Source organism: Brassica napus, chromosome A8 (assembly GCF_020379485.1).
Source record: "Brassica napus cultivar Da-Ae chromosome A8, Da-Ae, whole genome shotgun sequence".
Lineage (NCBI taxonomy): Eukaryota > Viridiplantae > Streptophyta > Magnoliopsida > Brassicales > Brassicaceae > Brassica > Brassica napus.
Genome location: NC_063441.1, coordinates 10655578 through 10679000, shown reverse-complemented (window position 1 = coordinate 10679000; position 23423 = coordinate 10655578). Strand labels below are relative to the sequence as shown.

At 36.5% G+C, this 23423-nt stretch overlaps 7 protein-coding genes across 8 annotated transcripts; 4 read left to right on the top strand and 3 right to left on the bottom strand.

Moving 5' to 3' along the window:
- Positions 1-964: 964 nt before the first annotated feature.
- LOC125576918 (protein ALP1-like) lies at positions 965-1980 on the bottom strand. The gene is made up of 2 exons (XM_048737456.1): positions 1035-1980; positions 965-993 (listed from the first exon to the last, which is right to left on the bottom strand). The coding sequence occupies exons 1-2, from the start codon at positions 1978-1980 to the stop codon at positions 965-967; spliced, it is 975 nt and encodes a 324-aa protein (XP_048593413.1).
- Positions 1981-5512: 3532 nt separating this feature from the next.
- On the top strand, positions 5513-6870 carry LOC106440553 (autophagy-related protein 8f). 2 transcript variants are annotated; one of them, XM_013882252.3, is made up of 6 exons: positions 5513-5662; positions 5888-5942; positions 6028-6083; positions 6251-6303; positions 6384-6502; positions 6574-6870. In XM_013882252.3, exons 2-6 carry the CDS (start codon positions 5906-5908, stop codon positions 6663-6665), a joined length of 357 nt encoding a protein of 118 aa, XP_013737706.1. In that variant the 5' UTR covers positions 5513-5662; positions 5888-5905; the 3' UTR covers positions 6666-6870. The 2 variants fall into 2 exon arrangements, with proteins under 2 accessions (XP_013737706.1, XP_013737707.1); XM_013882253.3 differs by having other exon boundaries at positions 5591-5707.
- Positions 6871-7587: 717 nt separating this feature from the next.
- Positions 7588-8173, top strand: LOC106440538 (protein GOLVEN 1). Its single transcript, XM_013882234.3, has one exon. It carries the CDS (start codon positions 7829-7831, stop codon positions 8072-8074), a length of 246 nt encoding a protein of 81 aa, XP_013737688.3. The 5' UTR covers positions 7588-7828; the 3' UTR covers positions 8075-8173.
- Positions 8174-8242: 69 nt separating this feature from the next.
- Positions 8243-10192, bottom strand: LOC106440554. Its single transcript, XM_013882255.3, has 5 exons — positions 9812-10192; positions 9634-9711; positions 9472-9556; positions 9315-9403; positions 8243-8562 (listed from the first exon to the last, which is right to left on the bottom strand). Exons 1-5 carry the CDS (start codon positions 10094-10096, stop codon positions 8425-8427), a joined length of 675 nt encoding a protein of 224 aa, XP_013737709.2. The 5' UTR covers positions 10097-10192; the 3' UTR covers positions 8243-8424.
- Positions 10193-11968: 1776 nt separating this feature from the next.
- LOC125577315 (golgin subfamily A member 6-like protein 6) lies at positions 11969-13894 on the top strand. Its single transcript, XM_048738665.1, has 2 exons — positions 11969-12050; positions 12134-13894. Exon 2 carries the CDS (start codon positions 12423-12425, stop codon positions 13626-13628), a length of 1206 nt encoding a protein of 401 aa, XP_048594622.1. The 5' UTR covers positions 11969-12050; positions 12134-12422; the 3' UTR covers positions 13629-13894.
- A 923-nt stretch (positions 13895-14817) lies between these two features.
- On the bottom strand, positions 14818-17060 carry LOC106358795. Its single transcript, XM_013798596.2, has 2 exons — positions 15870-17060; positions 14818-15813 (listed from the first exon to the last, which is right to left on the bottom strand). Exons 1-2 carry the CDS (start codon positions 17058-17060, stop codon positions 14818-14820), a joined length of 2187 nt encoding a protein of 728 aa, XP_013654050.2.
- A 5642-nt stretch (positions 17061-22702) lies between these two features.
- Positions 22703-23047, top strand: LOC106359606 (cysteine proteinase inhibitor 4). The gene has a single exon (XM_022690533.2). The coding sequence runs from the start codon at positions 22703-22705 to the stop codon at positions 23045-23047; it is 345 nt and encodes a 114-aa protein (XP_022546254.2).
- Positions 23048-23423: the final 376 nt, after the last annotated feature.

The window sequence follows — 23423 nt, the reverse complement described above, 5'->3', positions numbered from 1 at the left end:
TATTTATTAGTTGGATTTTCTATTATTATTCTTTAGGATAAGTAGTAATCCTGGTACTTAGGACTTAGACAATATGAATATTGATTATTAAAAAAAAAAGAATATTGATTATATACGATCTTCTATCGTTAGTACAAATATTCACTTTAGGCTGTGTAAAAAATCACCTTTCTATTGAATTATATTTGCAATTGCAACAAGAGCTTTATAGCATTTAGAACCCTATTATGACATGTTGAGAGTGTCACCAAAATCAAAAGACCTTTCTTGTTTGAGTCGAAAGCATCAGGTCTGTTCGTTTCGTGGTCACCAGCGTCAGCGACTAGAGTCAGTGACCAGCGACTGCAATATGATGTCGCTGATAGTTGTTCATTTGAAGGTCGCGCGATTGACCGCAGTGATTGTCGCTATGTTGTTCGTTTCCATGTCGCGCGATTGATCGCAGCGGTTGTCGCTATGTTGTTCGTTTCGGTATCGCTGGCGACCAAATATTTATTTTTGACATACATTTGCTCTTGTGTACTTAAGTTTCATCAAAAATGTGGCTAAATCATTAAACTGTAAAGTGTAATAAATCACACATGGATGAAATATGTTTAATCGTTTCAGTTTCTTATATTTTTTCTTGTACAAGTTCACTTTTGTTTATGAGTTGTCACATTAATAAACTATAACTCTAATTAAAAAGTCTACACTTGAATATCATTCTTTGTAACTTAGAATATTGAAAAAGTCTAAATAATAAAGAAAGTGGTCATACGAGTAACTAATAAACATCAGTACAAACTCAAATCAAATAAACTAGTAAGGTAATCGATATTCTCTACTCAATTCATTACCAATATGATCACGTAAATCTTCTATGGCTTTATCACCAGTCAGCTCATATGGAATATGTCCATCATAACCATCACCATCTTCTTCTTCATCATCTTCCTCTTCATCTCTTTCTTCTTCATCATTATCACCATGTGTATGATATTCTTCTCTTTTCTGCCAACGCACAAAATCATTATCTTCTCGATGTGAATCACGTATGAAGTTGTGTAGAGCCATCGTTGCCGTCACTAGCTTTATCCATTTGATCAAACCATATTTTGGATGCCTACGGTCAAGAATTCTCCATTTTGCTTTCCACACTCCAAATGTTCGCTCAATCACTGATCGCAAGCTTGAATGTCTCTGGTTAAACACCTCTCGAGTGTTCGTTGGTGGTCCTCCTCTGTTGAACTGATCGAGATGATATCGAACTCTACGATACGGACCAATATACCTTGTTCTTGTGGGATATCCAACATCAACCAAATAATACTTTCCATTTGGCGGATGTGGAAAAAAGGGCTCATTCCTCGCACAATAAGTCAATACCTTTGTGTCATGAGCTCTACTCGGCACACCCATATAAGCATATATGAACTTCATATAAAAGTTACATATAGCAAGGACATTCATGGTTAGCTCCTGTTTTCTGCCCCTGTATGCTTCTGCATTTCGCTTAGGAGGGCGAACTGAGATATGAGTTTCATCCAATGCTCCAATACAGTCTTTAAAAAATGGCCAGTATCGATCATCATTTCTCAAAGCAGGACATACTCTTGTGAACTCACCATCTTCTCGTTTTAGTGCATCTGCAGCAAATTTCAAGAGAGCACTCAAAACCTCACCAAGTTTTCTTTTGACTGTATCTAACGAACGCTGATATCTTTGTGCAATAATCCGTACTGTCTTATCTTGACCCATAACTTCAAGGAACATTGCAACCGCTTCTTCAATATAGACATTGTGTGTCTCTTCTAACCCATATCTCGTTGCTAACATCTTACACAGATCTTGAAATGTTCTCTGATTCATGCAAAGAATATCATCACTGTTGATCTTACCCGTGCATAAGTTGTTGAACATGATTCCATCCAGCACCTCGATCTGTTCTATGAAGCAATCTCTCTGGCTTAAGCACATCAACTTCATGCTCTTCCTCATAATCATCCTCATCATCATCATCATCCAAGTACCACCTAACCATCTGCAAAGCATTAAAATCACATATATATATATATATATATATATATATAAGTTGCGAATTTGAACATAAGTTGGTTAAAAAAAACTCAACTTCCTATCACATTAAAAAAAAAAAACCAACTTCCAATTTAAGCAGACATACACGAGAATAATGCTACCAGATAGTCATGGTTCCTAACTTCCTATCACATTAAAATACTACAATCTGAGTCATAACAAAAGAAATGAAACAAAAGTCATACTTAAAAGAAACACTACAATCTGAGTCATATTAAAACAATCATACTGAAACAGACACTACAATCCTTCATATATATTAACTCCAATCATATTCTCAAGATAGCTAATCTTATCATCATCACTAGAGAAAGACATAAAAGCCATTCTGTTTTCTTCAACAGCTTTGAGATGGTTAACTGCAGCAATGTGAAATGGTGAACACTTTATAATTCCAGGCAGCTCATTAAGTATCTCCAACACAGAGTGCACACGGAATTTGTGATCCTGCTGCAACACCACACGATCCTCTGCCATTATCTCTACCATCTTTTCTGCTATCTTATTTTTTTCAGCCATAATTGCATTCCTTAGAACATAAGGCTCTTGATTAAATTCCTTACGCTTTCTTTTTGAACATCCAGCTCTACTTGTTCCTTCTCTTGGTGCTGGCATATCAGTGTCAACTGAATCAGACTCGTCATCCTTCTCTGCATCTACTCTAGAATCTAAGCTAGTTTCTCCTTGCTGAGCACACCATCCTTCTGCTCCAGTTACAGTAACAGCACCAAGCTCTCTTTCAAACACATCCATGTTTGGAGACACTTTGGTCTTATACTTTCTTGCACCTTGCCATTCCTGTTTAAGAAGAAAAAATTTAGCATATTTGAAACATACAGTATTTTTCAATGTCTAATATTTTTTTCAAGCTAATACTGATTCAATGTCTAATATTTTTCACTCTAAACACCACTCTAAGCAGAAAGGGAACTCTAATAGTGACATTATTAGAGCACTGAAGACTAAGAGAACGATACTTACCGCAATGCGTTGATCCCACCAAGCATCCGACATCTCCAACCTTCCCAAAGCATCATAGACAAGCCATGTTCTACTGTGGGTAAGCTTCTTGAACTTAACATATGCTTTTCTATTAATATCAACCTTGTTCTTAAACTTGTCCCATACCCATCTCTTACCAAATTTTTCTTCAAACTTATTTACGATGAACTCTCTTCCAGATAGATTCATGCCACTCCTTGGTCTGTTCCCTTTCCTTTTCTCATCAGCATAAAGAGAAAAGAAATACCTAACTTCTTCATCGGTCAATTTCTAAATAACAAGTCTCATCAATAGACAAACAAGCTAAACTAGCAGAAAAAACAATCAAAAAAGATCTAAGAAACTAGAACTGCCTAAAACACTTACGTCATCAGTCATTCTTTTTGTCTTGTCTTGTTGTGATTTATGTCCAAAACTGAAAAGATAATATAGACCTAAGTGAATCAAGGGTGACGAGCTAACAATATAAGCCAATCATTGACATCTATCAACACTGTGTCATTAAGAAAGCAAAACTGAAACAACAATCTATCAAAAGCACATAAATTTTGACTCTTGTGAATTGATTGTTATAAAAGACATAAAAGAGGTTATAAAGTAAAGACAAGAGTGGTTTGGTCGGATAGAAATGATTAATCATTCATAAAACTACAATTCATATCGACTTGATTATTGTAACCAAGGTGCGTGCATGATATGTGACAACCAATTTAAACTACCTAGCTATTATCATTGTTATAATATGGAAGAAATATTTCATAAGCATACGAACTAACAAGAGTCTTGTAGTAATATATCATTTTCTTAGTCTTCTTATCATCTATGCATCAAACGTATAAATATGTTACTTAACGAAGCTTTATTCAGACCAAACTATAAAAGACTTGAAAGCAAATGCAAGAACACTTTGTCACAGACCAAAAAGAACTCAAACCCATGTCTGAAAACATTCACAGGAACTCAAACCCATGTTTGATAATCTGATTAAAAACAAAGATTTGATAATCAAAATCTTAAATCTAAAAACAACCCAAGAATCAAAAAATCCAACAGCCAACTTAATTAATCTAAAGGTTCCATTATCGTAACACAAAACGCAGAGAGAGAGAGGACCTTGAGCAGAGAAGGTTCCCTGTAGCCGCCGGAGATAGATCGGAAAGAGAGCTTGAGCAGAGAAGTTTATGTGTGGCCAGGAAATAGATCGGAGAGCGAGAAGTTTCTTGTGATTTTTTTTTTGGCTTGAGTTTGTATTAGGGTTAATGGCAATGTATTGTGATTCTGTAAATATATTTAGGGTAATTTTGTTATTTTAAGTTTTTTTTCTTCTAGTCATACGATTGTGGTCGCGCCGCTGAAATTTCTAGCGTTCAAAATTTTAAATCGCTGATCGCTAGCGTTTGGTCGCTGAGATCAGTCGCTGAACGCACGACCGATAAACGAATAACGTTTGGTTTTTGAAGTTGGTCGCTGATGCTAGCGACCAGCAAACGAACACGGCCTTACTAAGATTCAGCTCTCTTTCAGTTGGTATCAAAGACAAAATGGTCTTTTTATCATGTTTTCGAGTAAGATTCAGCAACAAATAAGAATGAACTAGCTACTTTCGTCCGAGAAACACTTGCGGAGTACAAACACGATATACGTGACGAGTTTATACAGACCATAGAACATGCTATAGTCATGTAAATCCAGACACAACAACAAGAGGTTCTACCTCAACTGGATGACGTCTACTCTAACGAAAAAAGGATTTGATCTTATCAAAGAGATCCACGGAGCTCCAATCTTTGATGTGTATGAAGATGAATTAAATACTCCATAGCCTATTGACATCCTCGATCTAATCATATATAACATGTATAATGAATATATGCCCTTTGAAGTAGATCATAAAGACATACGACATCAAATTCACTGGAATTGAAGAGGTGAAAGACAGGAAAATTGAAACAACAAAAGGTGTTGACTATACTCTAGAGCCAATGTAATTTATTTTTCCAGCTATTTCTAAAGCTATTTTTATTTTCTAAAGAATAAAATTTTAACAGTCAACTTAAAATTAAAAATTCTAACAGTAAAAGTTTTGAAAATCACAAACAATCGGACCACCCAAGCAAGGCCTGTTAACTACCAAACTGGACCTCAAAAAGTAAAAGAGATTATTAAAAGCTGAGTTGTCAATTCCATTGTGACCCTTTCTTACTCTGAATCTAACTAGAAGTTACAAGGGGTAAATATGTCATATCCCATGCAGGAAACGTAATCCCGGTAATATGCGGTTCTTGTTTATCCTTTTTTTTCGAGGCAGTAATAATAACGTGCACAGCTCCCTCGTACACCGTCAGTTAGATTAACGGTTACGATTTTTTGTTCCACCATAACAGCTAATATACACCGTCCGATTTTCTTAGATGGTTCTAATCAAAAAGCCACGTCAGCAGAGGAGTCTAGACATTACTGTGTTCCATCTGTATTCAATCGCAGAACTTTCGTAGCTCTTTGTTTATTTGTCATCGAAAGCATCGAGTTCTTGAGAAGTGTGCTTCGATCGAAGGAAAGCTTTCGTCTTTGTAATCAACAGGTTCGATCATTATCGCGATCTCGTAATTCGTTTAGATTACTAAAGGTTGGGCTTTTCTATGTTGATCAATCGATTTAAGTTTTAGCTTTAGGAGAGAGTCTCTATATGTGTGAGACGAAAAGGGTTATCTTTGATTGATTGATGGGTATGTTAGATTATAGTCGCTGAACTCTATAAACCACTAAGAGATAATGATCGGTTGTTTTTGATGGTTGGCTTCTGTAGGGTGTGAAAGAAGAAGTAATGGCAAAAAGCACGTTCAAGCAAGAGCATGACCTAGGTTTGGTTCGGTTACCCTTTGTTTTTGTGTTTTGTTTCTCAAAGCCCTTTTTTTAATGTAAATGATCCTGTTTTTGAACGTTCAGAGAAGAGAAGCGCAGAGGCTGCTCGGATCAGAGAGAAGTATCCAGATAGGATTCCGGTGAGACCCTCTGTGTTCTTTCTTTCTTTCTTAATTCCTTTTGTGATTTTCTGAAACTTGATGACATTTTACGACTTCGTTTGAGTTTATTTGCATAATCCATAACTGCTAACTTCTTTATCAAATGGTTGAAGTGACACTTGAGTGTATGTGTTTGTGGGATCCAGGTGATTGTTGAGAAGGCTGAGAAGAGTGATATACCAACCATCGACAAGAAAAAGTATGCATATTAATATCCATCTCTCATTAACGGACCTGACTTTGTTATTAACAACTAAGCTTCTTTTTTATTTTGAGTAGATACCTAGTCCCGGCTGATTTGACAGTGGGGCAATTCGTGTATGTCATTCGCAAAAGAATCAAACTGAGTGCAGAGAAGGCTATCTTTATCTTTGTGGACAATGTTCTTCCTCCAACAGGTAGATCTTTTCAACACAATCAAGAAGCGTCTACTTATAAACGTCTGATGTTGATAACAACACTTTTGCAGGTGCGTTGATGTCAGCTGTGTACGAAGAGAAAAAGGAGGAAGATGGGTTCCTCTATGTCACTTACAGCGGAGAAAACACTTTTGGATATTGATCTCCATAGATCTCTCACGCTGGATATTTCATTTCTCATTTCGCTGTATACATCATCGTCATCTTATTAGTTCTTTAAGCAAGCAAGCAAGCAGCCTATGTACTTCTCTAAGAACGTTCGGTTGGGCGTTAATGTGTACAGTAAACATGAAATAATAATGTATATAAAACATGCTCTAATAATATCTATTAGTTCTTCAAAATAATCTGAAAACATACTTTCTATGAACCATCATCACAACTCGATTGTGTTTTCTTACGTGTTCCGCTCTATAAGCCAACTTCACATGATACGGTGAGGGCAACATGGTATTGACAAAGGCAAAAAGAAAGTCTATAAAACCCAACGAAACAGAACAGCATTGTGCCACGTGGGATACACGGTTGAGAATGGCCGGTGATGTTAAGAAAAGGGTCCCCACATTGTCGTAAAAGGAAGGGGAGAGAGGAGGAGACGGTCAGACCATGCTGTCTTGTTCTAACTTCTTACACTTTCAGTACTGTTATTGTTTCTTTGTTTGAACTTGTCAAAAGTTTTAGCTAAAATATCATTTAGTTATGAACCATCCTCAAAGATTCTTTAATTTTAAGGTCCCCAACGTTAACGAAATAACGTTGATGCTAAACATAATATGTAATAGTGTCCTTATAAGATTGATATGATTGTCAATTTGTCCTGTCCACGTCGACTAGGAGTTAGGAGAGTGATCTATGTGAGTTAAACTACCGTTGAAATTGTAATAGTTGGATACAATAGTGATGGGGAAGAATAAGCTTATTAGTAAATGGAAGAAGGAAAAAACGAGATATTGACCCCCCAAAGTAGACAAAAGGTTCGGCGGATCAAGACACCCACTATACTTGGGATAGATACGTATATAAATACATAAATGAGTGAGAAAACATATTTGAATTAGATAGACAAGAGAGAAGGTAAAAGAACAAGAGAGGAACAAGAGCATGTTGTGATAGTGAAGGACCTTCCCCCCACCTGCATTCAATGCTTGTCTTACCCTCTCTATTATCTTTCTTCTGCCTACAAATACTCTTTCTCTCTTCTCTTCTCTTGCACTTAAACAAATTTTAAACTATATTTGTCTTGCTCTCATCTCCCTATAAACAGACACACGCATATAGTATCCGAAGAATAACAAGAAGGAGGTCATGTCTTGCTCTGTGAAGCGTAGGCTCTCTTCGATGGTGTTTTGTTTCATTCTTCTGCTTTTGTCATCCAACGTTGGTTGTGCCACTGCTCGGCGTCTAAGGTTTCACAAGCATCATCATAAGGTTGCTTCTTTGGTACAAGACGTCAGGAGGGTGCTAGGTGGAGAGGAGACAGGGGGAGATGTAGTAGTCATGGATTATCCTCAGCCTCATCGCAAGCCTCCCATCCACAACGAGAAGGCTTGATTATATATCACACATCATATACTGTCATATGCATTCACCATTTTGGTGGTTGTACTTGTAATGACTCTTGTGCTAATATAAATATATTTCATGACCAAAGTATTTTGTAATTCTCTGGAATGTGCTGATTTGAGAACTCTTCACCGCCTTTTTAGCTCAAGGCAAGAATAGTAGAACGTAACCAACATGGTCATTCATTACCAAGAATACCAATGTCTGTGAGAGGTACAAAACCCTCACTGCCAGCTCAAATCTTAGCTAACGGTAACATTTGACAAAGTACCGACCATACACCTTTGGTCTACTTAGGATGAATGACATGAAGAATATTGTTAAGTAGATTCTAGCTTTCAGCTACAAGGAAAGACAAATGGTTTCACAAAATCAAGGAACTCAGATGTTCTGACGCCAAGCTTCAGATCAATCTCTCCCCCGCCCAACCAGAAGAAGTCCGGTCTAAGTTTGGCTATGGCCTCATCCAATATCACCTGTCATTTCCCAAACCCCATCCAACTCATCAGTACTGCTCAATCTCAATACAGAAAACTAGATTTCATGTTATACATATCTCCACCAAACGAACTCTATGAATACTAACTAGGTCTAAAAAATTATTCTGAAAGAGTAATGTGTCACAGTCGCAAAAGTAGTGTGGTCTGAACGTTAAAGTGGGCTATTTCTGCACAGATCTACACATTCAACAAAATTAACGCCATTTAAGTCTCTCTGCCTGACGCCTATTACTACTAACTCTTGTACGAATAGTTTCAAAGAAGGTATTGAATTATCTATGGAGAAACTACAAAAGACAATGAGTGGGACAAACACTTAACACTATCTGGCTCACAAGAAAAACTCTTAACTAACTTTGTGTCCGTATAAAATGCAAACAGTGTTAAAATGTACCACACCTCCATCACAGACCTTAAAGATAAAAAAAAAAACAAGACAAAAAAGTAGCTGTGTAACCCATTGGGCATTGTACCCTTCAGGGCCTCTTTGACAATTAGGACAAGAAACAAATAGACTGTGATGTCTGGAAAACGCTTGGCAAGCACATGTGTGTGAAAGGGCAAACTCTCTGTAACTATTTATAAACACAAAAGACAGTGCAAAACTGGTTTGTCTAGGAGAAGAAAACACAAGTGGGTAGAGGTTACTCTCATGTCTTAAACATGTCTAATATCAAATGAGCGAGCACCAGCAGATGATCACCTTGTACAATGGAAAGAAAACTTACCGGTATGCTTGTCTTCATCCCTACACAGGTTACCGAATTGTGCTCAAACCCAGTCAGTTCAATCGACGTCTCCTCGGGAGCAAGTCTCACTACACGCAGAGATTAGAGAAAGCATCAGGAGACAGAAGTAAAATAACTAGCTCATGATCACACTTACGATTAAATCTTTTCTTCGGGATCTTGCCCTCGTTTAGTGAGTAAAGAAAGTTCTTCACTGCTTCCGCATTGAATCTGGCAGTATACTGTCAGATGAATAGAGTTAGAAACGAAAACAAAGGTGCGAATGCTGTTCTGTAACTGTAAGAATCATTAGGAGCACCTGAACAACAACCACATAGTATTTGGAGTTGTTGCGATCACTGCAATCCAAAACATTTGATGAGGCTTGAGTATTAACCTGAGTAAACCCATATGAAAAGGAACAACCTTTATGGCATTGATTCAAGAAGTGTAACAAGAAACTCTATCAACCTAAAAAGCAGTAGACTTTGACGTACCAGGACAATGCTCTTGCAGAGATGGTCGACGGAGGAAGCTCCGAGGACGTCGCGGCGGGATTCAAGAGGCCAGTCGTAGTAATCTGGAGCGACCCTCTTGAAGGAGAAGTCATTAACGCCGCCGGAGCGGAGAATGGCGGAGAGGCGAGACACTGTTTGGCTTTCATCATCCGGTAGAGAAGGCGACGAACTCTCCGGGAGAATCGAGCTTTCGAGAGTCGAGATTCTACGGAGGATATCGATTTGGAGTCTCTCGAGCTCCGCCGCCGCTGAAGCCTCCCCCATGCCTCTATTCCGATTTTCACTTCCTCGCCGTAAGAAACTGTCTCCTCGTACGACGATTTTGTGATCACATGTGTTCGTGTCTACGGTAGATTAGAAAGGGTCAGTATAATCTGAGTCGTTAATTTATCTTGTATCCTTCACAGGCGGAGTTTAACTCGAGATGCCCCTCCCTCTCCATTAGAAATGCTGATTTCACCCTGTAATAAAAAATAATATATTTTTTATTTTTTTTTTAAATATAAAATCGGGTAGATCGTGGTTAAAGACGCTAGGGACCTTAATGAAACCAACTTATTACCAACCCGACCTACTTTACCCGACCCAACCAAACTGAACCGGATCCTATTCTCTAAACGAAGCGTTTCGTCTCTCTCCCTCTCTATCTAAATCTAAATCCCGTCTCGTCCCTCTCCGGCTTCTCTCTTGCGATTGCGCAAAACCCTAGCCTCCGTGCTTTGTGGCTTTCTCCGTCGTCCTCCTCCGTCTAAATCGAGAATCAATCAATCTCTCTGTGGACGTCTTCTCTCCCTCTTATTTCTCGGGTCTCAACTCTCTAGAGTCGAGAACTGCTTCGTTTCTTCTTCTTTCTCCGACGAAATCTAGTCTCCATCTTCGTTCCTTTTCGTAAGTGAGTAGTTTCCTTTGAGTATTACATTGTTGAGATGTAATAATTGATGTTTGCTATGCAGTTTGCATTTGGAGTAATTGACAGTGACTTGTTGTGTTTTTAACAGCGTTTCTAATTTCTTGTACAGGAAATGAAGGGCCGCAAAAGAAAGAATCCATCTACTACGTGCGTTGGAGTCTCCAGTAGAACTAAAGCTAGAAAGGCGGTCTCAGCTGGGAATGAGCCGGCAAGAGAAACGACTGTAGTTTCTCTCTCTGTTGATTCAGAAAGTGATGACAAGTCTGCTGTATCATCTAAGGTAGTTTTTGCACTCGTTTTAATCATTGTCAGTGTGAAAGTATACTAATTTTAGTAGTAACAAATGACTAATACATATATATTATGATTGCAGGCAAGACAACCACCACAGCCCCTTGAATTATGCTTCAAGAGCACAGAGTTCACGAAGACTTGCAAGATTCAAACCAAGTGCCTTGTGAAGAATACAGTGGACGTGATTAAGAAGCTTAAGGAGGAGGTTAAATGGTTCACAACCCATCCTCAATTTCGTCACTTCTTCCACATGCCTGATGAACAATACCTGAAGCTCCAAGGAATGTGGATGTTACTCTTGCGCACCATTTCGACTGAAGAATAAGATGTTGCATGGTTTGGTGTGAATGGTGTTCCCATCCGCTATTCTATGAGGGAGCATGCCATCATCTCGGGCTTAGACTGCCATGAGTATCCGAGGAAATATTTGAAGCTCGGGAGTACGAAGTTTGTGGATTATTACTTTGGTGGACTAAAGAAGATCACCATAACAGATGTGGAGCACAAGCTGTTGTCTATGAAGACGCCATGCAATGATAGATTGAAGATGGCTGTCTTGTTCTTCCTTGGTCGGGTTATCAGAGGACATGCAAAGGATTGCGGACCAGTATACCCGTTCATCTTAAGGATCGTGGAAGATTTGGATGTTTGCAGAACATTTCCATGGGGTCGTTTGACATTTGAAGATGCAATAAAGAACATCAAGCATATGATGGAGCTTCTGAAGGGTGAAGTGCACTCGGCATGCGGCTTTCCTGGATTCATAATTCCATTAGAGGTAAAGCATACAATTTAGTCAAATATGAGTTGTTTTATAACTGTAAATCTGATAGCGCTACAATATTTCTGTAGATTTTGGCTTTTGAATGTATTCCTAAGCTGGGGAAAACATTTAGACTATCTACAGACACACCTTCTGAAGATTGTCCTAGGATGTGCAAGAGCCGGTTTACAAAGAGTAGCATGAAGGGCTATCCTTTGGAAGATATATATGCTGCACTTGGACACACAAAGGTATATGTATATATACTTTGTAGTAGAAACTAGAAGAATATAATAAAATTTAAACTGATCTTCCTTTTTCGTTTTTTTTTCAGGTTATTAACAGTGTGTTGGTGCCAACTGTGGGTGAGGAAATCATGCTGGCTCGTATAATTGATGAGGAGCGAGAGTATCATTGTGAGGGAAGCACAAGTGATACTTGGAACCACTGGCTAAATGTGAAGCAGAAGAAGATATTTTGGAAAGAGCTATACGACTTAGATGTTGCTGCACGAGTGTTTAAGAAGAAGAAGGACAAAGAAAAGGTGACGTTTTTAGAAGATTCGTCTTCTAAATCTGGGTTGGAGAGCTTGAAAGCTCTGGAAGAAAAAGATTTTGGGGGCCATGAGTGAAGGGTTTTCTGGTCTTGAATCAGTGGTGGAGGCAAAGCTGGGTGATATGGATGTGAGGATGAGTAAATTTGAAAAGAACCAGCGACAACTAAAAAGAAGGGCTAAGAAAATAGAAGAAAAGCTGACTTCTATTGAGAGCAACAAAAATGAGGAGAGGAACTATGGTGAAGATATGGATTTTGGATGGGATGATAGAGATTATGGTAGAGCTGAAGGGAAGGAAAACAGTGAAAAGGCTAAGGAAGACAAGGAAAACAGTGAGTCTGGCGAGGAAAAGGATGTGGTCTCGGGTGGGGAAAACAGTAAGGATGGTGAGAAAGACAAGGGAAACGTGGAGGAAGAAGAAGAGAAGGAGAACGAGGCTGATAAAACAGAGCTGGGAACTAGAGAAAAAGATGAGGTCTCTGAAGAAGATTACGATACTGAGGAAGAGGCTGAGAAGAGGAGAGTAGAGGCGGATGCGTTATGGAAGAGTATTCTTTCTGAAGAGACTGAGTATCTAGAGAAAGAGGCTGAGAAAGTTGCCAAGGTAACTCCTACACCACCACGTGGTAGACCGAAGAGATTGGCCGCGAGAAAAATAGTACTTACACCACCAGAGGAGTTTTTAAGAGGACCAACGGTAACTGCGCCATCACCTATCGAGACTGAAAAAGAGGCTGAGACAGTTATCGAGGAAGAGGGTGAGGAGATGGCAGTTGAAGCCGAAGAAAGTGACGAGGAGAGTCTCAAAGAAAAAAATGCTGAAGAAATGGTGGAGGAAGAAGAAGGTGTGGAGGAGAGTCCCACCGAGAAAATAGCTGAAGAAATGGTGGAGGAAGAAGAAGGTGTGGAGGAGAGTCCCACCGAGAAAATAGCTGAAGAAATGGTGGAGGAAGAAGAAGGTGTGGAGGAGAGTCCCACCGAAAAAATTGCTGAAGAAATGGTGGAGAAAAAGAAGCTGTGGAGGAGAGTCCCACCGAAAAAAATGCTGAAGAAATGGTGGAAGAAGAAGCTGAGGAAGCAGAGGAAGCAGAGGATGCTATGGAAGCAGAGGAAGCTGAGGAAGCAGAGGAAGAGGCGGATAAAGTGGTTGAGAAAGAGGCTGAGACAGTTGTCGAGAAAGAGGGTGATAAATACACTGATGAAGAAAAGCAAATGTGGGCCTTGGTCGTTTACAAGGCTAGTGAGGAGATGGCGGATGGGACCACTGAGGTGAGGAGAGATGGAACCAATGAGGTGAGGACAGGGTTCAAGCTTAGGTGCAAACAGAAGATAATGATGTATGGCAAACCAAGGGGGAAGAAAAAACCTCAGCGGCCCCAGAGTCAAGAATCAGCACCTGTGATTGCACGTACGCCAAGGGAGAAGAGAAAACCTCAGCGGCTGCAGAGTCCCTACACGCAGGTGAAGACAGAAGACATTGACGGGCCTAAGAAGAAGCGTAAAACAAAGGTTAAGTAGGCGTCTGAAAATTATTTATGTATTTGAAGTCTTTAAAACTTGATAGGATGCTTTTGGATGTAATATGCTTTTGGGTGTTTAAACTTGGTTGTGGTATGCTTTTGGATGTTTAAACTTGGTTGTATAATGTGTTTTGGATGTTAAAAAACAGGTTTGGAAACTGTTTTCAAGTTAGGCTATGTCCAAAAATGATTCAGATGGATAACTGGTCTTACTACTAGGTTTACTAAGGCCAAAAACGTGTTAATAAATGTACTCATGTAAAACGTGCAACCGGTATATACATAAATATATTCATAGCACATGTTAATAAATGTACTCATGTAAAACGTGCAATCGGTATATACATAAATATAATATTCAAATTACACTTAGTAATTCTTGGTATTCTTCAAGGAGTTAGTAATACTACCTTACACATAGTAATTCTTTGGCAATTTTTAGGTTTTTCTAGTTAAACCCGTAGAATATAAAATTTTTTTTAGTAAAACCAATGATTTTACACTATGATTATCATCAAAGAAAACATTTGCAGCAGAAGTTTTCCAGGAATATGTATTTTGTTAGATTTTCCTAGCTATAGTCTAACCATTCACACAGTAACAATATAAGTTAAGGACATTTTTTAGAAAACTGAATAGGTTTTTCTTAAACTATTGAAAATAATAATCAAAATAGTTTTAATATATATATTTATCAAATATATAGTCTACGAATTGATAATACTCATGAAAAATATAAGGATTCTATATACTAAACATAAATACTCGTACTAATATATATGTAGTCCAAATCACACATAGTAATTCCAGAAAATCTAGTATTCCAAATAACATATAGTAACTCCAGAAAATCTAGTAGTCCAAATAAAACATAGTAAACTCAGTAAACTCAGTAATCCAAACAAAACATAGTAAACTCAGTAAACCCAGTAATCCTAGAAATCAAACACCTGGACCTGCACCAATTCCATATTCAAAATACGCTCCCATACCTCCTCCTCTCGCTCTGCCTGTGCTGCTGGAACTGCCAGCGCCACTGGTACTGCCTGTGCCGTTAGCGGTGCCTGTGCCGTTAGCGGTGCCTGTGCCGCTGGCTCTACCTGTGCCGCTGGCTCTCCCTTTGCCTCTTTTTCCTCTTCCACGAGATTTTCCTGCCGATGGAAATCGAGTTTGCTGCGGTTTTCCTTTTTTGACTTCATAATCTGGAGGAAGCACTTTCATTGCTTTAACTTCTTCAGGTATAATCCAATCAGACATATGAGGAACATGATATATTGTCCTGTGATAAGCCAAAGCCCATTGCTCCACTAAATAGTACTTAGAACAATACTCAGATAGATGAAGTTCCTTTCCCGCTTTATCAGTCATGAATGTGGCAGCAGCTACTGCATGGACACATGGGTATTTGTCTTTATCAAATTGCTCACAGCTACAAGTCATCATAGCCATATCAACGGTATAATGCTTCCCGTCACTTCCTGAGACACTGTACTCAAGATGGAAGCTGTTTAACTCGACAACAGAAAGAAACCCTGCATCAACACATCTTTTAGACATTTCCGCTTCCACAATAGGAACAAGCTTTAGTGCGGGTGGTATTTCAGCTGCCTCCTTCCTATGTATGTTGAACCATTCAGCCATTTTCCCAATGATGAAATCACACATTGGTAGTATGTTTAACTTTCTCGCGTCACTAATAACACCATTAAAAGATTCCACTGAATTGGTGGTGTCAACATTGTACCTATCTCCTTCAAAGTAACATCTCGCCCATTTCCTCTCTTCAACACTTTTGTCAAGATACTCCGCTGCGCTAGGATACCTCATGCGAAAAGCATTATAAAGGTTCAAGAACTCAGCCTCTGTATAAGCGTGTGCGCAGCCCATAAACTTAAACGTGCAAGTTTCTCTGTTGTTACGGACATGTACTTTAACATTCTGAGCCAAATCCATATACAATAACCATGAGCGGCCTGAGGGAACACTAGACTTACTGCCTTGATCAAGCTTTTGTTTCTATCTGAAAGAAACACCAATCCAGGAACATCAGATATCACTGATTTCAACTGTTCCATAAACCACACCCAACTATGCTCTTTCTCACCATCTGCAATACCAAATGCAATTGGATAGTGGTGATGATCGGGATCTTGAGCAGTCGCAACAAATAGAACTCCACCATAAACATTCTTCAGGTGTGTTGCATCGACAATGAGGACTTTCCTCATAGCGGTAAACCCTTTTATGCTAGCTCCCAAAGCAAAAAACAGATATTTAAACTTTTGGGCCTCATCCACAACCACTCGAGCTACTGTGCCAGGATTCGACTGCTTTAGCATGTGCATATAAGAATTTAATAAAGTATAACTCTCTTCTGGACTTCCTCGCACTTTATTAGCAGCTAATCTTTTTCCTCTCCATGACGTTGTGTATGATACTTTCACAGCCACCCTGTGATAAACCAGCTGGATCAAGGCGTTGGGAGCTGGTGTGTCTAAACTACCGGGATAATCTTGAGCCAAAACAGCTGCAACGATTCCTGGTGTGCCTCCCCTTCTATTAGGAAGTGTTCTTGTAGTAACAACAGAACATCTATGCTGTTTGATGTAACTTCTAACCGTCCAACTATCTGAATTCATCAACTTTGCAACACGCACATACCACTTGCAGCCTTCTTTGGCTGCTCGGCATTTTATCACATATCTCTTAGTGTCCGACTTAATTACATCATACTCAAAACACTTCAGATGTGAAGCCGTCTGAATATGAACTTGTGCTTCCTCCTTGGTTCTAAATTCTTGACCTACAGCCAAATCCATACCATCATCCCGTTCCTTGACAGCTGGGGTTACTTCAACTGATGGTCTTGCTTCTGTATCTTCAATCACAATTGCATCTCTTTCGGTGACATTACCATGAATTTCAATGTCATCGTAAAGTGTGAGCACACCATCTGCTTCACAAGCCTCTCTATCAGTAGCCCATGTATCAGTAGCCTCTCCATCAGTAGCCTCTCTATCGGATAGACCGACATAGACATCAGCTTCATCATCCTCTTCTTGAACCGTTTTGTTGAACTCCACATGTAGAACACTTCTACACTTCTCATGATTTACTTGCAGTAGATAACCAAAAACATCTTCATCATTCCAGACATATGATAGCTTGTTTGAATACAAGACCATTGGAAAGTAACTAATCTTCGTTTCCACCTTATATCCATCTACCTTTATCTTTCTGCAAATACGCTCAACCAAAGCAGAGTATGTGATCTCCTCCACTGATTTCTAAAACACAATCGTGTGAATTTCATCTTCTCCTTCACCATCTCCCGAAATCCATTTCATTTCGGCCCCATCCTTAATATAATATCCCCCGTAGTCAAAACAAATGATTGTGCAAGGTGGATTTTGCATTTTTCCTGAAATAAAATAGAATTTTAATTATATTACCATTTAATTACCATTATTAGGAAGCTTGTACTCTCTTACTAATACTTTTTCATTTCATTTCAGTAATATACTTAGTAATACTAGTATTACTAGTAAAACAATTTTACCTTAGTAAACTTTAGTTATCATAGTAATACCCAGAAATTATCCTTGCACTAGCTAATGAAATTTTTAGGACGATTTTGTTCAGATTTTACATTACCCATGATATATAATTCATATTAATGAAATTACATACAAAAGATCATCGAAAATGGACATAAAATATACCATAAACCCATAAACATAGTTTTCAAAATCTTTTTAAATCTCTTAAAATTTGCATCCGATCTTTCTTTTTAAATACTAGGCGAGATATACGCTTCTTTTTAATAGTAGTCAAGCAAAAATTTCATCAAAACCGGACATAAAATATACCCGAAATTTATATTCACAGTTTTCAGACTCGTTTTTACTCTCTCGAAACTTTCACTAATTCTTACTTTTTTTACATTACACATGATATACACAACATTTAAATGCTATTCCACAAAAAAAACATCAAAAATGGACAAGAATAACCTGTTTATGAAGCTTCAAATTCGCCAATGGAGAGTGAGGAAGGAGAGCTTCACGCGGAGAAAGAGAGAAACTTGAAGACATGTGGTCCAGGTCTTCTCTGATTGGTTAAGGTTGTCTCTGGTGGGCCATCTTGGTTGTTGGTTTATTTAAGTGAAGAAATAAATGAGTTAATGAGGTGGAAGAAATATATTAAAGAAATGAGAGGCTAATTTGGTATTTGCAATGACAATGGGGGTATTGAGAATAGAAAGGGGATATGAAGGTTAGTTTTTTTCTCATGAGGACATCTAGAGTTAGAGTCCTTCACAGGCCTGATCCTTCAGATGGGAAATAAAACGCCGAGCTAGGATGATCAGCCTCCCCTTGACACATTAACATCAACATTCTTCTTTTTTGTTTTGTGTAAAACACATTTAAGATAAACAAACATAAGAGGAAGAAACACTAGAGTTTGTATGATACAATACGAATTAGCAAACATAAAAAATACTTTTTCTTTTTTGGTTTCGATGATACAATTGGTGGTGGTCATGGATACAAATACAATGTTTTCACGAAATAAAAAGGTTTTTTTTTGAGTTGTACAAAAAAACATCTTTTTGAGGTTGATTTAGAACATCTTCAACTAAAACTTCACTTAAAAAAATAGACTAACTCTTTAATAGAGTTGAGTTTACTATAATCCTATTGTATTTTAGAGGAAAAAATAAAGTAAATAACGAAAAATAAAAAATTTATTCCATTTATAGAATAAATTCATATTTAGTTTACTCCATTATAAAGTGGAAAATAATGTGCAATTAGAGCATTTCTTACTTTGTACACCATTTTGAAATGAATTATTGAGTGTGGCTGAAGATGATCTTAGATGCAACACCATTACAAAGAGATCTTCTAAGGCATAATCAAAGTAGTTCCACAGCAAATATTTAAAGATGAGTACATGGTTTACATGGGTAAATATATTGCCTCTATTCCTATCATTTTCTGTTAGTGAATCCGCACAAACATATCTGTATTTGAGGATAAGAATTAAACTCACACTCTTAAAATTATCTTGCAAAAACGAAACACATCTTTCTTTAAATTTAAGGCCGGCCAGTCCATCAGATTGGTATTATATTCACTAAATTTAAACAGTTAGTCCCAAATATGACCACGAGGACTTGCATATCTCTCATACACAACGCTGTCGAGAGCAATCATTCCATCTCAACATGTAAGATCAAGAGGCTTATGTTGAAACCACGAAGTCTGAATGATTCAACACCATTTGATCCTTAAGACTACTCTAAGCCACTATATGGGTCATTATCAATCCATGAGGCATCAATTTGACAAATCGGGATTTGAGATATTCAAAGGGACTGTCACAATAAGTATGTTGGGAAGATCTTTGGGATCCTCCTCATCTTCCTCTTTAAGGTTCACTTTTCGCTAGCATTCTGCTTCAAGAGAAGCAAGTTGGAGAGTGTTAACTAGAGAGGTGTCTTTCCCATTAAAAAAATTGTTATCTTTGCTTTTCAAATGTACCAAATGATCTATGGAAGAATGTTGAATAGTGGAACACTAGTTCCCACCTCTTTTCTCCTCCAAAATAGTATGTTTTGATATATAGATATATACTCAGAAGGGATCAAATAATGTATTCATATGTTCAAAATAAAATTTATTTGAATGAGGAATAAATGTTCAGTGTGGGTGATTTGAAAAACTTGTAAAATTTCAAAATTTGGTTGAATTTACAAAGCAACAAATATACACATTTGAACTTGGATTCGAGTTTAGATTTGTTAATTGAACTTCTTATCAATTAATCTAATCCATATAAACCAAATATTTACTGATCTTTTAAATTCGATAAAATATATAAAAGAAATTAATTTTCAAGTATATTATTTAGTTTGAATTGATCAAACAATTTTATTTTCTTATGTTGGAAAATGAAATTTGTGTTTTTAATTATTTTTCTATAAAATGGTTTGTTAGCATGATGGAAAAAACATATAAGCAACACATAAACAAAACAACAGTTTCCCATTTGATTTCTTTTTTCGTTTTTGGTTTTCTAGTTTGAGAGTATAACATTAATATTGGGTTCGATAACTTGTATTCTCGGGTATTGTGATGTGATTGTAGCCTATAATTCTGATTGCGTTAAAACAGTCGCTAACAGTTAAAAAATTAATGAACAAGCATCTTGAAACTATTTTTTATTGATCGCATTTTAGTATTAATATTACAATTTTAGTTTTAGTTTTTTTCATGATATATCAAATTATTTAGTTAGCCATATCGTAAAACTTATGGGTTCTACATTGTGTATATATGTTTCCGGTACCGTTGGTTCTGTTGCTATGTTCTCGTCATACTTCATAGACTGCATCTAACATGACATGTGAGAAGTCTAATTTTTCTCCTTTTTGTTTCTATTGCGAGAGCCAAACCATAATAGTCTAATTCTATTTTAGAAGCAATAAGAATTGAGCTAAAGAACATGTGAGCATATCAAACCTAAATTTTTAGTACTGGATAATTATGCTATTACAAATTGCGAGAAATATTATAGACGATTCTACACTATAACCGCCAATTCTATCTACTTTATAAGGATTCACACCCGACTGCATCACCTGCGTTGTCCTATGAGATCCACACCTAACGGTATTCCTTGCGTCATGTTGCAGATCTCTTGTAAGCATGTTTTCACTTAATTCAACATTTCTAGAATTCAAAACCCAGACCTCTTAGTGTAGAAGCATTAATGAACCCTTAAGACCAAGGAGGCTTCCACTATCAAACTTAATTCATACTGTTTTTTTTAATTAATTTAGATGTTAAAAATTGATTATTTGAATAGTTAGAGACAGATAATTATTATTATTATGGTAGTAAGTTGAATGCACCTTATATCACCTTAAATGGTTGAAGATAAACTGTATCCGTGAACGGGATCATTAAAACTAAGATCAACGAGCTATTTCTCCAGGAAAACTATCGTATATCATCAGATGTCTCCCGAACTATACCTATCGTATGCCAATTTTGGTGAAACCAGAAGTTAATATAACAGTATATTGAGCTAGAGTACTCTAAAATATGTTGAATAAACTAAAGACGAAAAGCAAATTGTTGGTTTTAGGAAGAGATGTAGATGACACTATCTATCGATAAGACTATATAAAGCTATCAAATAATGTTCTTTGCCGCATATAGAAAAATCTACGAAATTTGCTATGGATATATGTTTAGATCTTGACCCGCGCTTCAAAAGCGCATGTTTTTTTACAATAAAAAGTTTAATAATGTTAATGGTTGTTGTATGTTATTATGTTACAATATTGAATTATATCAAAGCATAGAATTTATAAAACTATATGATTTATGAATTAGTTTATTTAAAATTTTGTATGTATATTGTTATGTAACTCTCTCTTAGGTCCAAACATTTTGTCTGGTTCGAATAAAAACCGATCCGAATTTACATGTTCGGTTCAGATCCAAGTCTACTGCAAAGTATCTACTGGGTATATTTCAGACCCGCAGTGTCGGTTTAGGTTTAGATTTTACAGAGATCTGAACCGGTATCCTGAGTATCTAAAATGTTTTGTGTATATTAAATATATTTTTTTGTTTCGAATATGTCTTTGGTATCACAATTATTCTTTTGTGTTTCAGGTTCGGTTTTTGGTTAATGTTTTAGATTTCAAATAAAATGTTAGATTTTTAGAAACATATTTCGTGTATGCGTATAAAATTTGATTATAATTAAAAAACTTTAAAGTATTGTCATGTTTCTATACATTATGTTTTACATAAAAGTTGTACTTTCTGTATAAAAAAATTTGGTTCATATAATATGTTAATAAATATTGTAAATCATCCTTTATGTGGATCAGATAAATGATCATCATAGATGACAATAGAAATATATCTAAACACTATTTTTTTGATATTTGAAAATAAATGCTATTATAATTATTTTCTCTTAATAAGCACAAAATATGGTCATAGAATCTTTTAGTTTGGCACAAATATTAAACATATTATGTGAAGATGATTAATTAAGGTGATATAAAATATAGCATTCTAATGAAAAATTGCTTCCCTTTTAATAGTATAGAAACTTGATAATACTTTAAAGTTTTTTAATAAGTAGATTTTTATAAGTAGATTTTTAAAGATTGCTTCCCTTTTAATAAATGATTAATTAAGGTGATATAAAATATAGCATTCTAATGAAAGATTGCTTCCCTTTTAATAGTATATAGAAACTTGATAATACTTTAAAGTTTTTTAATAAGTAGATTTTTATAAGTAGATTTTTAAAGATTGCTTCCCTTGAAAATAAATGCTATTATAATTATTTTCTCTTAATAAGCACAAAATATGGTCACAAAATCTTTTAGTTTGGCACAAATATTAAACATACTATGTAGAGATGATTAATTAAGGTGATATAAAATATAGCATTCTAATGAAAGATTGTTTCCCTTTTAATAGTATAGAAACTTGATAATACTTTAAAGTTTTTTAATAAGTAGATTTTTATAAGTAGATTTTTAAAGATTTCTTCCCTTTTAATAGTATAAATTGTTATATAAATAGTATTTTTTGCATTTGAGGAGAAAATCAAATGGATTTTGATTAGCCAAATAAATATAATTATGCTAAGTTTATCAAGTTGTTAATAATCAATTTCAATTTTTTTATATTTAGTCTTTATATTTTAAGAAGTTTCCCAGCTATAAAACTTACAAAACCAACGATACCTTTAAGATCAGAAAAGAAAACGGTTCAAGAACAAAGAAAAGATGTTGAAAGCTTTGATTTGTCTATGTCTCATCCTCCTCCCTGTCATCTCCGTTGTAGGAGAAAAAGCGCCACCGGGTCGGTGGAAGAGAATTAGGAATCTAGATCGTGATTACTTCGTTAACATCGCCAAGTTTGCAGTCGATGAGCATAACAGGCGTTCAAAAAATAAACTGGTGTTCATTAGAATCCTCGAGGGAAGGGAGCAAATGGATACGGGACAAAGAGACTACTTTAAAATCGGGGTCAGGAATAGTGAAGATTGGTCAGAGATATATGAGGCATCAGTGTTTGACAAGGAACATAAGAATGCTCCGATCCTTGAGTTTTTCAGGAAGATAAGGTAATTTGGGATTTGTAAAATTGAATCTCCATCAGAAATTATATAATATAAGATAAAAAAAATATATATATATATATAAGATTTCTGGTGATTTGAGATTTGTATATCGTACTGTTGTTTGTAAATACGTATTTTGTTTGGAATAAAATAAATAAGACTATCAAAGTATATATACTTTGGTGTTAACGATAATGTTTTTTTTTTGGTAAATGAATATTGGAGACATAGAAGGTTTGGGGATTAACCTAGTACAAACTTTAGCAGCGAAGTGTTTGTTAATGCATAGACTACAAAGCAACCTTTGCTAAGCGCGCTAATCCAAAACAAAACTTCTCTTTTTCATGGAAATTGAGATAAGACATGTGCACCAACCCCTACAT

Excerpts from the sequence above, each read along its gene's own strand:
- LOC106440553 (XM_013882252.3), top strand. The coding sequence starts at position 5,906 with ATGGCAAAAAGCACGTTCAAGCAAGAGCATGACCTAG. Across the intron at positions 6,304-6,383 it reads CCAACCATCGACAAGAAAAA|ATACCTAGTCCCGGCTGATT; the intron begins GTATGCATATTA and ends TATTTTGAGTAG. Across the intron at positions 6,503-6,573 it reads CAATGTTCTTCCTCCAACAG|GTGCGTTGATGTCAGCTGTG; the intron begins GTAGATCTTTTC and ends ACACTTTTGCAG.
- LOC125576918 (XM_048737456.1), bottom strand. The coding sequence starts at position 1,980 with ATGAGGAAGAGCATGAAGTTGATGTGCTTAAGCCAGAGAGATTGCTTC. Across the intron at positions 994-1,034 it reads GGCTCTACACAACTTCATAC|AAAAGAGAAGAATATCATAC; the intron begins GTGATTCACATC and ends GTGCGTTGGCAG.
- LOC106359606 (XM_022690533.2), top strand. The coding sequence starts at position 22,703 with ATGTTGAAAGCTTTGATTTGTCTATGTCTCATCCTCCTCCCTGTCATC.
- LOC106440554 (XM_013882255.3), bottom strand. The coding sequence starts at position 10,096 with ATGGGGGAGGCTTCAGCGGCGGCGGAGCTCGAGAGACTCCAAATCGAT. Across the intron at positions 9,557-9,633 it reads ACTATGTGGTTGTTGTTCAG|TATACTGCCAGATTCAATGC; the intron begins GTGCTCCTAATG and ends TTCATCTGACAG. Across the intron at positions 8,563-9,314 it reads GGATGAAGACAAGCATACCG|GTGATATTGGATGAGGCCAT; the intron begins GTAAGTTTTCTT and ends GGGAAATGACAG.
- LOC106440538 (XM_013882234.3), top strand. The coding sequence starts at position 7,829 with ATGTCTTGCTCTGTGAAGCGTAGGCTCTCTTCGATGGTGTTTTGTTTC.
- LOC125577315 (XM_048738665.1), top strand. The coding sequence starts at position 12,423 with ATGAGTGAAGGGTTTTCTGGTCTTGAATCAGTGGTGGAGGCAAAGCTG.
- LOC106358795 (XM_013798596.2), bottom strand. The coding sequence starts at position 17,060 with ATGGTCTTGTATTCAAACAAGCTATCATATGTCTGGAATGATGAAGAT. Across the intron at positions 15,814-15,869 it reads ACAAAAGCTTGATCAAGGCA|AATGTTAAAGTACATGTCCG; the intron begins GTAAGTCTAGTG and ends GATTTGGCTCAG.